A 16,562-nucleotide genomic window follows, 5' to 3' on the forward strand; every position below is an offset into this window, starting at 1 on the left:
ACCTGCTTCACATAGCTACTGCATTTTTTTACGTGCCCAAACTGAGCTCCATTTTGGGAGTCGGCAAACCTAGTTTGTCTTGCTTGGTATGTGTATTGCTGTGTCTGTAACCTGGGCAACAATGGGAGGGAACTAGTCAGGCTTCCCCAAAGACATGTCGGGTAGAAATTCTATCTTCCTGTTATGACTAATGAGTGCCTGATTCTACTCACTCTTTATTAGCTTTAGGAATCACCCCATCTTAAAATAAGCTTCCATTAGCTTTTTGTAAACCCGGCCTCTTACAGTCTCAGCTTATCCCTTATTAATTGATTCATGTCACAAGGGAAAGGTAGACGTCTTTTTCTCAATCTTGAATGGCTTTGAAAATAAGTGGGTCTAGCTTTACCCCCCACCCCCCACCGCCCTCTTTGACACTTATCCTTCCTAGGACAGAAGTTCCAGGTCCTACTTGTTATGATGATGATGCTTATATTTTAGCATGTTCAACAATACAGAAATATGTGTGTAATATAACAAGCAATACAAAAACATGATTGCTAAGGAGAAAGGGAAATAATAACAGACACGAGAATAAATCACTCCCAAATATACAGTGTCAACATGTCAGCCACAGGTATTAATCTACCTATGTTCAGTAAGATAGGGCAGCTTTACAGTGATTGGGTTGGGCAGCTGTTGGCCATTTTCCATCAGAGAAAATAAAGAGGTGCCAATTGCGAAAAGAAGTTGTAGTTTCAAGTCTAGCCATATTTTCTTACTGCTTTAAGTAGATCAGTTTGCTTTTCCATTACAACAGGGGTGACTAACCTCTGGCTTTCCAGATGTTGCTAAACCACCATTCCCTTTATCCCAACAATTTATCGCAGTGGCTGGTGCTGATGGGATTTGGAGACCCAACTCAAGGCCACCTCTTCATTAGAAGATGCTACCAGACCTCCATACCATGATGTCAATAGAGGACTGTATTTTTGTACCCCTGTATTAAAATTTCCTATTCCTTTCTGAGATGTGTGTTTTTGTTTAATAGCACGCGCGCACACACACACACACGCACACAAACACACACAACTTGAGAGGTTGTATTTTCAAGCAAGTAGACATTTCACCTTTCCATTCCCCCCCTTTGAAATGCACACCTGAGTGTGTGTTTCTAGCAATTTACCTCTTTCATGTGTTCCTCGTTTAAATCAAACAAGTATCTGAAACATGAAAGCTAAGTACAGCATAATGCAATTACTTTCTGTGATGTTTGCTGAGTGTTTTATGAAGCCCGTCTCTTTACAGTGGTCAATGAACATAACATAATTGGATCTAAAAAGGGTGCTCCTGTGTTCCAATGTGCATAATGTTCCCTTTTTATAATGTTCAATAATTAAAACTTCTGAAAATACAAAGCAAGCATTTATATAATCAAGACAAGAGATGAGTAACAATTCCAAAATAGCATTTTGTTTAGTAGCAAAAATAAACCAGGGTGTTGTTTTCTTTAAGTTTTAAAATAGGATAAACTGGAACATTACAAAGGTTGTTCTTTCTCCAAGTTGTAGCACCTGGTACTGAGCTCCATTATTGGGTATTATGATTTTATTTTGACTTAATCTGTATCTTCTTTCTGGTTGAATACATACTAGCTTAGGATCCTAATAGGCTAGATATGTGTATTAAAGTTTACTGAGCCATTAAGACCCAGAATATGTGATGTATTCTCTGCAGATGCATGCCTGAAATAAGAGTAAACTTTGATTCATGCATAGAATGTCCTTATTTCCTATTTGCCACTTCAGCGAATATCATCTCTACAGAAATGAGCCCCATACCAGATCAGAAACCACACACTAATACAGATGTGTTAGGTATATTTTTGAATAGGAATCCAGCACTTATCTGCATGGTTCTGTGCCTCTTGAAGTTGGATGGTGTTGTAACTTCAGAAAGCAGACGCACTAATTTGGGCATGGAAAATGAATTTACACAAGCACGCAAAATCCACGTTTAATTATTAGAGTGACATTTTTTCAGATGTCTAAACTGAATCTAAATTCAGATTGTTGGAGACTTTGAGCTGCATCAGTTTTGTATAAAACTAGGTAAAGGTAAAGGGACCCCTGTCCATTAGGTCCAGTCATGTCCGACTCTGGGGTTGCGCCGCTCATCTCGCTTTACTGGCCAAGGGAGCCGGCATACAGCTTCCGGGTCATGTGGCCAGCATGACTAAGCCACTTCTGGCGAACCAGAGCAGCGCACGGAAACGCTGTTTACCTTCCCGCCGGAGTGGTACCTATTTATCTACTTGCACTTTGACGTGCTTTCGAACTGTTAGGTGGGCAGGAGCTGGGACCGAGCAACGGGAGCTCACCCCGTTGCAGGGATTCGAACCGCCGACCTTCTGATCAGCAAGCCCTAGGCTCTGTGGTTTAACCCACAGCGCCATAAAACTATGAGTTGATAAATGTGGTGTTCTCATGATTAAAGGTGTATATTTTGCGAAAGGGTAAGAAAGAATGAGGGCAAGCAGATGCAGGCTCTTTTACTGTTCCAGCAGAGAGGAGTTTGCACACTGATTCTGGAGACAGCCAAAGGACACTGGAGACAGCCAAAGGACGCGCATAACATTCCATCAAACCATGGTTTAGCACAAACATGCTGGCTCCCAGGGTCTTTGCTTCTCCCCAGTCTTCACAGCTCAGTTTGGTACTTAATATGTCATCCAAACCCAAGATCATGGTTGTACTAGGGGTGTACTAGGGTTTCAAGAAGTGAAAATCTGGACACAGAGAAATTGATTGAGCTTTTTTAAAAAAACAGAAAAAACCCAAGTTGTTGAGGTTTTGGGGGTTATGTTGCCAAAGATCCAGGGTGAAACACACACACACACACACACACACACACCCGGACATCACTTTCATAGTTTTCCTTAACCATGATATGTAGCCAACAAATCGGGTTCTACCATGATTAAGAGCACGCGTTGCGATCGGGACCTGGCAAGACACATCCCTTCCTGTGGGGGTGGGGCTAGTAGCCAGCCTTAGCAGCTATAGGGCAGTGAGGTGTTGCTGGGCAAAGCTAGATGTAGCAATTTGTGATGGACAGCTTAGCGTCCTATATATTCCTCTGCACGCAGGGTGATCTTTCTCTTGGCTTCGGCTTCTGATCAACCACCCCCCCCCTCTTTTCTTAGGCCTCTGCGCTTGAGCTTGCAACTGCCTGTCATGGGGTCGTCTGCTTTGGGGCAGAGGCCCAGTAGGAATTTGTCCATCTGGCTGATTGGCTGTTGCCATTTGGTTTTGCCTACTGCAGTAGCAACTTGTCACAACTTGTAAGGTTGGCGGTTAGGCATTGGTTCCTGTGTGGATTGCTGGATTGGGCGGTACCCATCCAGAATCATGATGATACTGGGAATTCCGTTAAAGGAATCCGGCGACACTTATGCTTTGTCCGAGCCCCCGGGACCATGGGGAGAGGGAAGCGTTGTTTCCCCCCGTTCCTTAACTCTCCTCAGCGGCATTCTCCCAATCGCTAGTTCTAGGCCAGCCTCTGAACCAATGCCTACGCAACCACTCACCGAATTTGTATTTAAATAAAGTTGTGGCCTAAATTGTTGCCAAAAACCCAAACAAAAATTATGTCTCCTGTGTCAATTCATTGGGGGGTGACTTGAGGTCCTCGATATGCAACAAACAAGCTTATTGTTAAGGAGGAGAGAGCTTCACTGTGATTGTGGGCTTGGATGACACACTAAGCTACCGGTAAACCTTGGCTTAGCTGCTACAAAGCATTGACCTAAAAGGACTGGGGCGGGGGGAGCAAAGCAATTGGGAGCTTCTCTCTGGGAGCCAGTAGGTTCGCATGGTCCCAGTAAACCATAGTTTGGCTTATTATTATCATTTGTATATCGTTTGTTAATTTATATATTGCTTGTATGCCAAAATTACCTAGACATACCATATCACATGAACTAGGCCAGTGTGTGCCTTCTGGCCTAGGAGGAGCAAAACCAATGGAACCAAACCATTCATGTTCACATAGTTCACGGGTAGCTTTACAAAAAGGACTTGGTTGGTTTGTTTTCCATTTCTGAAAGCCTCCTATTTTTGCCCCCTGGCAAATATTCAGGGAAGAGCGGGAAAGCCCAGCATTTATCATGTGGAACATTTAGTTTTGTGTGATTGTTTATACAGAGCTGTCTTTCTGATTATGCCCCCGCTTCATGATTAGTGAACCTTGCTCTTTTCAACACTTTACAGTTTCTTTTAACAGCTTTAGCTTTCAAATATTTCCATTATAAGCACTTTTGCAGCCAACTCCTATAGTGTGGTTCTGCTTTATTGGTTCAGTTTTAGGGAGTGTTGAACATTAAATACTACCAGTAAGTAACTTGTTGCAATCCACTTTTCAGGAAAGTCCAAATAAGAATGGGATTGAGGCTTTGTTCATTTTGGTTTTCATATTTAGGAATGGAACCAAGCAGAACTTGTTTGTCTGAACATATATTCAAGCTTCAAAATGTAATTTAATGGGAAGCATGAAATTAAGGATTGTATCCAACTAACTTCTGCTCAGAATAAAATAAAATAAAAAGGTAAAGGAGCCCTGACAGTTAAGTCCAGTCGCGAACAACTCTGGGGTTGCGGTGCTCATCTCGCTTTACTGTCCGAGGGAGCTGACATTTGTCTGCAGTTTTTCCGAGTCATGTGGCCAGCATGACTAAGCCGCTTCTGGCGAAACCAGAGCAGTGCACAGAAACGCCATTTACCTTCCCGTCGGAGCAGTACCTATTTATCTCCTTGCACTTTGACGTGCTTTTGAACTGCTAGGTGGGCAGGAGCTGGGACCGAATAACAGGAGCTCACCCCATCACGGAGATTCGAACCGCCAACCTTCTGATCGGCAAGCCCTAGGCTCAGTGGTTTAGACCACAGCGCCACCCGCGTCCCAATGCTCAGAATAGACTTATTGAAATTAATGGTGCTAGTTTAGCCATGTTTATTAATTTCAATGTTTACTGTGAGCATGACTAGTGTTAGACACAGCCTAAATGGCAAAACATGATGTCTGATGGCAAAATCAGTAAATCAATAATTAGATATGAAGCATACGGACTTCTGTGTCAGACCGGTATCAGAAACATTACACCAGCATTGTCAAATTCCTGTAGCGAATTGTAGGCTGACAAGTTGTGGCAAGTGTTGAGATTTTTTGACTGTTGCTTTAAAGCGATGGTGGTTGTGTTGTTTATAAATATTAATCTTTCCATAAAATAAAACATTATAATTGTTTTGCCTCTGTGTCTAAGTCTGGCTAAATGCAATATGAATTTTTTATATAAAAAAACTATTACAAAAGCATGTGAAAAGTTATACAGGTGCCATTTATATTAGCCTAAAGGGGGTGTAAATATTTCCATTTTTTTTTTTTTTGGCAAAGTTTGTTTAAGGTGATAACAGAAATAACTGGGTTAAAGCTAACCAAAAGTCTAGAGGTAGCATTATTATCCATTTATGATGGGGTGGACGGTTCACAGGCTATGAAGGACTTGCTCACAAATTTAATGACAGCCGCACGAATTATTATAGCTAGGAAGTGGAAGGGCCAAGCAGATTATAAAATGGAAGAATGGAAATAAAGAAGTGTGGGATATAGCGATTAATGATAAATTAACATGTGCCATTAAGGTAAGACGGGGAATATGCAAGAGAAATGATTTTGAGGAGATATGGAGGGTGTTTGTAGAATTTGTGCTGTTAAAATGGAAAGGGGTCAAACCATCACAGGATTTGCTGAAATTTTGGGAGGTTGGATAGTTACAATGGAATGGTGGTGGGGTGCACATTTTTTATTTTTTATTTATGATTTTTAAAAAAGTACTGTGGTACTGAAAAACAACAACTGTGTGTGTGTGTGTGTGTGTGTGTGTCTGTATAATATATATATTAGTCTAAATACGCAATGTATTGTCTTGTTCCCTGACAGACGCCTTGCATTTCAAAGACAGAGAATCAGCCACAAGGATTAGCAACCAGCGTCAGGTGGGGACAGACACCCATCAATCAGTCTACACCCTGGGACACAGACGAACCCCCATCCAAACAGATGAGGGAGACTGAAAACCCAGGTATTCTTTCAACCCTATTTGTAATTCTGTTGAGTGGGTGGGTGGAGGGATTGTTCAAAGCAAATTCAATATGCTTTCTCCAATTACCTCTCTAAATAAGACTTTATCACGAGTCCTTTTTTTCATGCTACAGCTGGCTTTTCTTTCTAGTTGTAAAGACCCCCTCAGGTTACTCCTATGTCAGGGTTAATATAAATGTATTAAGATGCCGGCAAGTTCATTAAAGCATTTTCTTTTCCCTTCTCCACCAGGGTAGAAAACAAACAAACAAACAAAACTCGCCACTGCATAATATGTTAAGAACTCCTTTTATGTCCAGAGCCACCTGAAATGATTTCCAGCTTCCAGACACATATCATACAATGTGCAGCTATGCCAGACGCCTAATTACAATCTCTTTGTAGTGGCTGCAACACGGTTATTATACGCGCCAAGTGTTTGTCAGGGAGCCATGAAAACACGTTGGGGAAAGAGGATAATTTTCTTGGAAGCATATACTTAAGCTACACAAAGCTGAAAGCGCATAACATTGTAAACATTCTGTATTGCTCGCTGATCGCTATTTTCAACATTTGCACTCTCCTGCCATGTCGTAGTCCTTCCAGGCACTTGCCAGGTTGGAGTGGTTCCAGATCCCTCCCCCCTCCCCACACCCCACACCTCCTCTGGGGTTGCAGGAGGGACGGGCTCAACCTGGGAAACTGAATATTAGCAGCATTGCACACACACAGAGAGAGAGAGTTTATTGGGCCTTCCTTTTCCAAAAATTGTTCTTATTGCTAGCTTTCCTTTTTCCAGGTACAGCTCCATGGGTTACAACAGTTGCAGCAGGTAGCCAGCCAACTCTTATCACTCATTCTTATGGGATGACTCAACCTCCGACCTTCAGCCCAGCCGTGAACGTCCAAGCCCCTGTCATTGGAGTTACACCCTCACTCCCTCCTCACGTTACCCCCCAGCTTCCATTAATGCCAGCTCATTACCAGCTCCAGCAGCAGCCTTCACAGCCTCTGAGTAACATGGTTGTGAACCTGCAAAGCCAGCCTCTGTACACTAACAGCCAGCCCATTACAATGTCTTCTATGACCGGGGTTGGTCAGGTGACTCACCCGGGCCACAGTACAGTAGGGAACGGTCATATGACTTGTCCTATCCTGCCTCCACCACCACCTGCTTTGCCTTCAGCCGCCCTACCTAATAGTGTTCCGGCTACCAATGGGCAGGCTGCTCCTCAGCTTCCTCCTAACCAGACGGGCAGTCAGGACAGCACAAATGGCGTACAGATGCTACGGACGGTTGGTGTGGGAAAGTACGAGTTTACGGATCCTTGGCACCCAAAAGGTAAGTTAGCCCAGAATTCCTCATGCTTTTGATGCTTTTTACTTTGTACTTTGGGATATAACACGAGTCTGACCAAACTGCGGGAGGCAGTAGAAGACAGGAGTGCCTGGCGTGCTCTGGTCCATGGGGTCACGAAGAGTCGGACACGACTAAACAATAACTTTGGGATTTTGTGTACTTTGGGGACGTAATGTGTCAACAATGTTCAAGTTGTGCCAAAAACCCTGCATAAGAGGCGGCCTTGCCAGTTAGAGTGTCCACAGTGCTGATGTTCCTCTGCCAGTATTCCAGCACCAGTTTCCTGTCTTGTGTTCTGTGGCAGCTTTTCATGAATTAAAGATGACAAACTGCTTCTTCTGAAAGGACAGAGGGAATCTATGCACTGGTTTCAGCATTGAATGACACTTTCTGGGGTACCTCAAACAAGCAAAGATACACATCTCAAAGTGCATGAGACAGCTGTCACTTGTTGGCTTAGAGCCCCCCCCCCCCCCGGTGAGGAACACATACGGATAAACCACCCCACTGTCTTTCTAGGTTAAGTTGTGGCTTTTGAATCAGTATTTTTATATGACACTTGATAATTTCCTCCTATTCAGCAAGGGGTGTGGGGGTGTGTATGGACTGGGCTAACATTCTAGTTGGCTCTGCACACCGGGTAGGGTTAGCCAACCTAACAAGAGCCTCTAAGGTGGTACTGCAGAGTGTGTTGATTGAAATTGACCTGTGATCTGGTATTAATTCCACAAGAGACTAATAGGCCAGGAGCAGTAGTTATTTGAGCCAAAGAACCAAATGCATCTGATCCATGCTGGGAAATGAGCATGGCAAGAAATCTGCACTAGAAAATCCCGAATGGGTTCTGCATGCTGCCCCCCCCCCACCGCATACTTCTATTTCCCTCATATTGACTACACAGCTAACCCCTCATATCAGCCCCAGGGACAAAAAAAAATAATATGCGAGATTTGCGCGGGTTGTTGTGTAGTGCTGTGCATATACCTTGCTGACAGTCCACTATGTGAACATTAGTGTGACATTGCATGGTAAATTTCTTTTAGTTTACAGTATTCCCTTGTTATGTTCTCTGGGCAACTCTCAGTCTGATAAGAACACAGTGGCTGTCCCTGACCATGTCGTTGAAAATGCATTTGCTTTCTCAGGGAAGGTTAGGCTTGTGGGGAAATGCTACATTATTTAAAACAAAAAAAACAGGGCAGCTCACATCACCTGTTACATGCAGCCGTATCCGCAGGGACAAAGCATGACTGTATCTCACGCTAGGTTGAGATTACCCCCTGGAAGGTAACAAGCGAAGAGGTGCTTTGACTTGTATTGCTTCTGTGAATGCTAGGACAGCTCTTTAAATGTGCTGTAGAAATCAGATGCAACCGTGTTGTGTTTGGAAATTCGCTCTTCCTCCCAGCACTAGAGTGCTGATTTAATTTAATCTTTGTGTGCTCTGTTTTATTTTTAAAATTAACCTGCCTCTCCTTAACAAGTATTTAGTGTTCCCCATATGAAACTGAAATAGAACGGAGCTTAAGAAAAATCTCTTAAGTCACTATAGAAGACCACAAAGGCTCCATTAAGTCTGCTAAGCTAATTGTACACATGAATAGTGCCCATGTTTAATTTATATATTAAAATCTTTCGTGTAGCTTGATACCAAAGAAACTTCATTACTATTAAATACCTTTCATTTGCATATGAGGAAATTCATTCCAATTGCCCAGCTTTTTAAGAACAGTTGCTTCACACCCTGATTTCTAAAGCCAAGTACTCTTGAGTATTTTCAGGTTTTTACTTCTTAAAAAATATGAGAGGAAGTGACTTTGAAGGACCTTTGCTATCCATATATTTCTTACTATTTCCAAGAAAAATTAAGTTCACACCTTATTCCCTTCCTCAGTAAAGAATGTTAAAGCCTCAATTGACAAATTAACACCATATATTTCAAATGTTAAAGTAAGAGATTTCAGAATCCAAAATTTAAAGAAAATATTGAATATTTTGGCACGGTGCCTCATTTTGTTTCTAGAGTTTTTTAAATTTATTTATTACTGGCTGACCAGAAAAAGCAGCTTGGAGCAGCCTCCAAGTGTTGATATCTTTGCTAGAGATAAATAATTTGCCCATCCATTTTTTTTAAAAAAGTTTAGGGTTTGTCATCATGATTGCCATTATGGTTTTTACCACAAATATCTATAGAAGGAACATGAGGCTATCCTCTTTCTGAAGACAAGCAAATCAGGGTCTGGATAGTGCCCAAACAGTGCATCCCCTCAGAAACCACATGTACTTTGTCTTGAGTTCAAATGTAGAGATGAAAGCAGGTATTAGTTTTAACTGATGACAGCTGTCAATGGATTTGTAAGGTGGGCAGCTGTTTTCAGATTTATTTTTTTATTTTTTTATCAGATTTATTTGTTTAATGATAAAGAGAGACAGTGAAATATCCATATATGATTTATTATGTAGGTGGGTGGGTGGGTGTAAATCAGGGTTTACCAATCTTGGGTCTCCAGCTGTTGTTGAACTACAGTTCCCATCATCCATGACCACTGATCCTGCTAGCTAGGGATGATGGGAGTTGTAGTCCAACAACAACTGTAGACTCAAGTTTGGGGAAACCCTGGTGTAAATAAACATATATACACCCAGAGAGGGAGAGAAATTCTCATTCTTTAAAACCTTATAATTTTGATTGTCAGGTCTAATGTGGAACAAGCGGATATAAAATCTACTTAAATAGAGGAAAACTTAAGTCCAGCAAGGCAGACTATAAACTCTTGCCATGTTTAGCATGAGATATCCTTAATATAAACCATCTCAAGTTCATAAAAAGAGTGTTTGTTTTGATTTCTCTCTCAGGGGTTTTGTTCTTTAAAGCCTGGCTAATTTCGGAGTTGTGTGTGATAGACAGCTTGCTCTCAGATAGGGAGATGCAATGTCAAAATGGTTCAAACATGTAGGGAGAGCTGCTTCACTAGCAGTATTTTAAACGAGCTTTTCTGCCTCATCTTGGGTGAACCTTGGCCGGTGCTGCAAGGAAGTTCTGCTGCAGATGTGCTTTGAGATCCTTTTCATTACATTCCCATCGTTATTCCTCCCACCACACAGAAACGCACTAGCCCCATTTTTGTTTCTGCTTGACAATCCGCCTGGTATGGAGTAATTACTTCACAATTCCCTAAATGAAAAGAACACATCTTGCCAGTCAAAATAAGGGATACTGATGTTTTTATACATCATTAGTGAACTGATTTAAAATTTCACATTTTGTTTTCCCTAATTATGTTTCATTTGGCTGAGCTGTATTCCTGCAGGGTCTGCACTAGAAATGCACTTACTCAAATGTTTCTTCTTAATAGCCTGTTTCTGCTTTACAAGTAAACAAATACATGGCAAAAAATAATAACAATTTCAACCCAATATATAAAGGTTATGCGGAAGATATTCCATTTGCAATAGGTCAATGGTATTTTTTTGACATACAGCTTGAAAATAAGTCAAGTCCATTTAATATTATTTAAATTGTAGTAACAGTTACATTGTATTTTGTTATGCTTTAAGGAACCTATCTTTCAGTCTTTATTCCTTTATTTTCATTGAACCATGTGCCAAATGAAAATTTAATTGGTCTCTTACAGCTGCTGGTGATGCTGGTATTGAGGAGAGATGTTAAGAAATTTTAAATGTTTTTTTTTAATGCTATGAATATGTTGAAGCTTAGTCTGTTTGCAAACATTGGAAAACTGGTACTTTGTCAATTACTGCAAAGAATTGTATTGCAAAAATATGCATTTTTTATTAAATTAAAAATAATGCTGTTCTATATTAAATGCTTGATAGCTCTTTCCAAGCATTTTTAAAAACATATATATAAGACAAGTTCCAACATTGCGAGATGCTATATATATATAATAAGGGTGGATTCACATAGCTTATTTGGTGCTTCTGTTGCATTGGGCAAAAGGCCCTTCTTCTGAGCTACACCAATAAAACTCAGAGACTAGAGGAGCTAGGAGTCCATTTTGTTTTCTTTATTGCAAAGCAATAAGGGTTACAGTCGAATCATTTTCGCAAGCCTGCAACCCCGCCCAAAGGTCTGGGCAGGGGTATTTATAACATTTCAGACAAAGCATTTCAATTTAACCAATCATATTTCATTACCTCATTTTAGTTTAGTACGCATGTACATTACCTAATCTAATACGCATGTGCAATAGGCATTGTTAACTAAACCTTGATTCTCAGAGATTGTTACATTTTCGTTAGTTTGCGTGCATGGGAATCTGTGTTAGGCCTTTGTTCTATGTATCAACTTATGTTCTAGTTTATGAATGTGATTGACGTATTTGCTGTCCTTCTTTCCCTGTAGGGAAGGTCTCATGCCAAATCATCTGTTTCCTTAAAGCAACAGGTTACCATAACATTTCTATTATAAGCATATTCAATGATTTATTGGGGTTCACATTATCATATTCATTGTGGCCCCTTTGGGCCACTGCTACATTTCTACTCAGAAATGATTTGGGCCCTTTGGGCCACTGCTACACTTCTACTAGAAATGATTTGACAGTCTGTCCTGTACCTTGTGGCATGCAGTTAAGCCCAGTTTTGTAGCAGTTCTCTGCCACTACTTGAAATCTAGGGGAGGTAAGAGATGATAGCACTGGGATTAATAGCATGATTAGAGACTGTAGATGACTACATCCCCACACCGCTTCAGATGCTATATTGACAGCTTTTAAGTGATTAGCTTGTGTCTCCATTGTGAGCTTGTGTCTCCATTATAAGTGTCATTGACATCTATACTAGAGTGCATTTCAGATAAAATTGCACGTTTTAATTCCCACTGAAATTAGGGTAGATGGATGGTTTAATTCTTCTTTTTAACCAGCAGGATAACGTCAAATATATTTATATATTTCAGCTGGCATGTTTATGAGAATCCTGAGGAAATGGTGCAAGTTACATTAATTTAATAATCAAATGCTGCGATGTTGATACATCTTTAAGAGTCATTTTTAATCAGGCTGGGGAATTACAGAATATCTGCATTCCTGCTCATCAGCGAAAGCTTTCCATTGTTTCAGAGTCGCAGGCTGCTGGAAAACTGGAAAGAACATTCAAAACATAATGTGTGGTTCACTCAGTTTTATTAGCAAATCATACTTTCAGTATTTTCACTCATTAAAAGAGACTTTATTATGGTTAGATTTGGTCTAGCTCCGCCAACCAGCTACATAAGGTCTTGGTTAATCAGAGCAATTCGTGGAAATCAAGTGACCACTTACCGGTAACTTTGGCAAAGTAACTCCTAAATCTGTTTTATGTAACCAGCTACACAGAACACGTAAAGGACTTCCTTGAAACCCAAAAGCAAAAACTGGCATGTTTTGGATCTGAAAGAAAGCGTGTGCTGGATGCCAAAAATAACAGAAAACAGCTCCTTGTGTTTCATTTTACTGGGTGCTTCTGGTGTTAGCAGCCACCTCTTTTTCATCCTTCCCAAGGTTTAATTTGTTTAATTAATAGATTTTTACACCATGCACTGGGCTTCAAGCACTCACTTCTCAAAAGAAAATTAAACTCTGCAGGTGGCCTGAATCAGTCCCTGGTTATAGGAAGGAGGGAAAGAAACAGCAATGGGCTGTTGGAATATGGTAATGTGAAATAATCTGCACCACATTACTCTACATTCCTATGCGTATTTATTTATTTCATAAAAATTGTGCACCGCTTGATTGTAAAAACAAAAACCCTCAAAGCAGTTTACAAAGCATAAAACTGTACAGTCAACCCAAATACGAAAGTTAAAATTCTAAAATACAGATTAAATTTACCTGGATTTTCTAAGCATCTAGGAGGTAGGGTTGTGTAAATGGGAATGTTTTTAGCAGGCGCCAAAAAGAGTACAGTGAAGGTGACTTCTTTATCTCAATAGGTAGGGAGTCCCAAAGTGTGGGTGCTGCCACACTAAATAACTGATTGTGTCACACTATTTCATTAAAAACAAAAACCAGTTAGAGTTTGACAGCATCTGGAAGGCCACAGGTTCGCCACCCCTTCTACAAAGAAAATGGCTCAGCCAAGAAGATGCTAAGCTTGGTCACAAGGAGATCAGAGATTATGCCACTCCACTGCTTCCTTCAAAAATGCACACAAGCCATTTCCTGTACACTTAAACTCACCCTTTGGGAGTGTTTGCACAGCTCACTCCTAGACACTAAGCATACCTCAGACAAATCACTTAAGACTTGTGTTTTCCTGTCAAAGCTTCTTCTTCATTGAACAAACCTTTACTCTTGTTACCTACAAATTAGCCTTGAGATGGACTGCATGTGCAGATTTATTGTTTGACATTCCAACTTGAAGAACTCAGAAATTATCGTTGATTTGTAATACCTCCAAGAATTGCACGTTGGACCATTTAAGCAGCGTCAGTGGTTCAGAATATTTGCTTGTTAAATAAGCATGGGGTATATGCATATAGAACTCCATGTGCCAGGCCCTCATGTCTATAGCCCTTCAATTCCCTTTAGAGGTAGGTGGGCATTGGGCATATACATTATGTCGCATGCTGAGACATATGCATGCCCACCTGCGTTTCTGTATAAACCAGACCTAAGATTTAATTATTCCACGGTCTACTCTTGAGGCAGCTTCCTCAGTACTTGCGTTACGTTATCCATTCTCCCCTTGGTGAAGAGCCATTCACTACATAAACAAGATTACATTTCAAGTCGTGTCTGTGAACTGTTCCGTGTGTAGAAAAGGTAAGTTAAGAGAGAGATTTGATAAAACTTGGTTGATGGATAATTATATGAAATTCATCAGATGCATTACTGGGAAATTAGAAGAATGGTTGTTGACTACAGGCCTTTCCTTTCTGATATATAATTGGTCTTGGGAGGATGCATATTTTTAGTTTTGTAAAAATAGATGATATTGTTCCTCTCCAGTAATTATTTGGATGCATATTTTGCCCTTGGAAAGGAAAAAGAAAAAGATTCCAACTGCTTCTGTTTTTCTAAATAAAGTGAATATGGAAGCACTAGCAGATACATCAGCAATGACCATAATGCTAGCTTCTTGATTTCTTGCTTCCATATATAAACACTAAACTGAAATTCTATTTTTGTTACTCCTTGCACTCATCATAGTGGGGCATATTTTTTACAGTACTAAGCTCTGCAGTTGCACAACCCTTATCAATGTCAATAGAACTTTATTTTTAGGTTACAATTTTATAAACCGCTTCGCAGCCAAAGTTATCAAAGTGGTGCCCAATAAGGTAAAATGAGGTAAAATACAAAATAGATAGATTTTTTTTTAAAAGAGAGAAACCATTGCTACTATTATACAATTAGTATTACATAAAGCGACTGAGCCACACTTCAGGGAAAGACTTCTCAAACAAAAATGTCTTCAGTACCCACTAATAAATAATAATACAATATCACTGTATTAGTGTGTTGCTAAGGATGATGGCATTTCCACACAAACATAGCATAGGACAGGTTTATACATTTTATAAAAGCGTAACTGAACTCTGCAACACTCGACAAAAGGCCATTTAGTTTTTGGTACAGAATCATTATTTTACTTTCCTCTATAGGCTGTCTTTTTGACATACCATGGATAGCAAGAAGAAGTGAACTCTTAGCATTATCCATCAAAGGTTTCTTTAATTCACTTTCACAATGATGAAGTGGTACAGAGGATGCCTCTTGACTTTAAGCAGTAAGACAGTTCCGCGTTTCATCAAAATCAGGAAATCATTTAACCATTTATACCCCCCCTCCAGTCCAAGCACTTGGAATTAAAGGGCAGGAATGGGTGGGGAGCAGAATCTGAGGTCAATTAATATAAAAGAAGCCTTTTAAGTGTATTTTAATTTCTAACCAATCTTGTTAATTTGTGAGGAAACCAACCTCTCTCCTTTGATATTCTTCAAGAAATTTCTAAGAAGCGGTGTCATTTGCTGCCTGTTTACAATATGCAGACCTGAGGCATAACCTCATGCAGCAACTGTATATTTTTTGTTTATTAAGAGCTTTGCTTAAACTGTGGAACTCATGGCCACTGGGATAAATGTTACCGTGTTAGAACAAATGGCCTAACAGGTAATATATAAATAAAGAAAGATAATTGTACTTCAGCAACAAGCTACCTAGTGTACCTCTAATTGCTTTGTTCTGGGATGTATATACATCATGGATGGATTCAGTGTAGCATTAGGGCTTTAATTCTGTCAATGCGAGCATTTCTGCTTGCCCCAAATAATGATCTCTTCCTCCCCCCTTCTATCCCCATGCACTGTGCTAGGGGTACTCCCCACCGTTCATCATGGATTCTGGGGAGGTAGGGGATAAGCAGATGAAGGAGAGATGGGGTAAGCCTCCTTGTTCTAGTAGGAGTCTTTTCATTGTCTTAACAGGTTAGCTGAATCTGGCCCATTATCCAGGTGGTGAACTTCTAGTGTCATTTGGATAGCATCTGTGGAAATGGACACAGTGGGTTTGAGCCCCTATGACAACCCTTCTGTTGTTAGAGGACTGGAAATCATTGAAATATATTCATTCTGCTATAGTGGGGGGAAGATGGTGGCCATCTGAATGTTCATTGGCACATGTGGGGAGATTTTGTCTCAATGCAGATACCAGATTTGTAGAGTAGATTTTCCTCAGGACCAAAACAGGAAGAAAGGGTTAAAATGTGAGAAAGGGGACCCACAGTACTCTCCTGATCTACATCCCTAAACTGGTTTAGGCATTCAGGACTCAAAGCTCAAGATGAATTCACTTTCCTAGGCATATCACAATGGGTATCCTGTGAAGAGAGTGCTTGAATACTGTAGCCAGAATAGCACCCTCTGGATATTATAAGACAATTCTCATCATCTCATTGAAAGAGGTGGATTTGCTTAGTGTGGAGAAGGGGTGTTTAAAAGGGAAACATAAAATACCACATACTAATAATACTATGGAAGAAACACCAGCATGCTGAATGGTTTTGTACCTTGGCTGTCCTTTGAAAGACGGGTCCTGGCTGGGAGGCAGGAAGGGGAGGAAGATCTATTACCCTCTCCAGA

General features: G+C 40.6%; 1 protein-coding gene across 1 annotated transcript in view; it reads left to right on the plus strand.

Annotated features, from left to right (window-relative positions):
* Window positions 1-16,562, plus strand: part of KLHL29 (kelch like family member 29) — a 338,599-nt gene that overhangs the window by 162,281 nt on the left and 159,756 nt on the right. Inside the window, exons 3-4 of the mRNA XM_033142957.1 lie at window positions 5,977-6,118; window positions 6,917-7,459. Of these exons, the coding sequence (XP_032998848.1) occupies window positions 5,977-6,118; window positions 6,917-7,459 (685 nt within the window). The remainder of the gene's footprint in view (window positions 1-5,976; window positions 6,119-6,916; window positions 7,460-16,562) is intronic.

Source organism: Lacerta agilis, chromosome 3 (assembly GCF_009819535.1).
Source record: "Lacerta agilis isolate rLacAgi1 chromosome 3, rLacAgi1.pri, whole genome shotgun sequence".
Lineage (NCBI taxonomy): Eukaryota > Metazoa > Chordata > Lepidosauria > Squamata > Lacertidae > Lacerta > Lacerta agilis.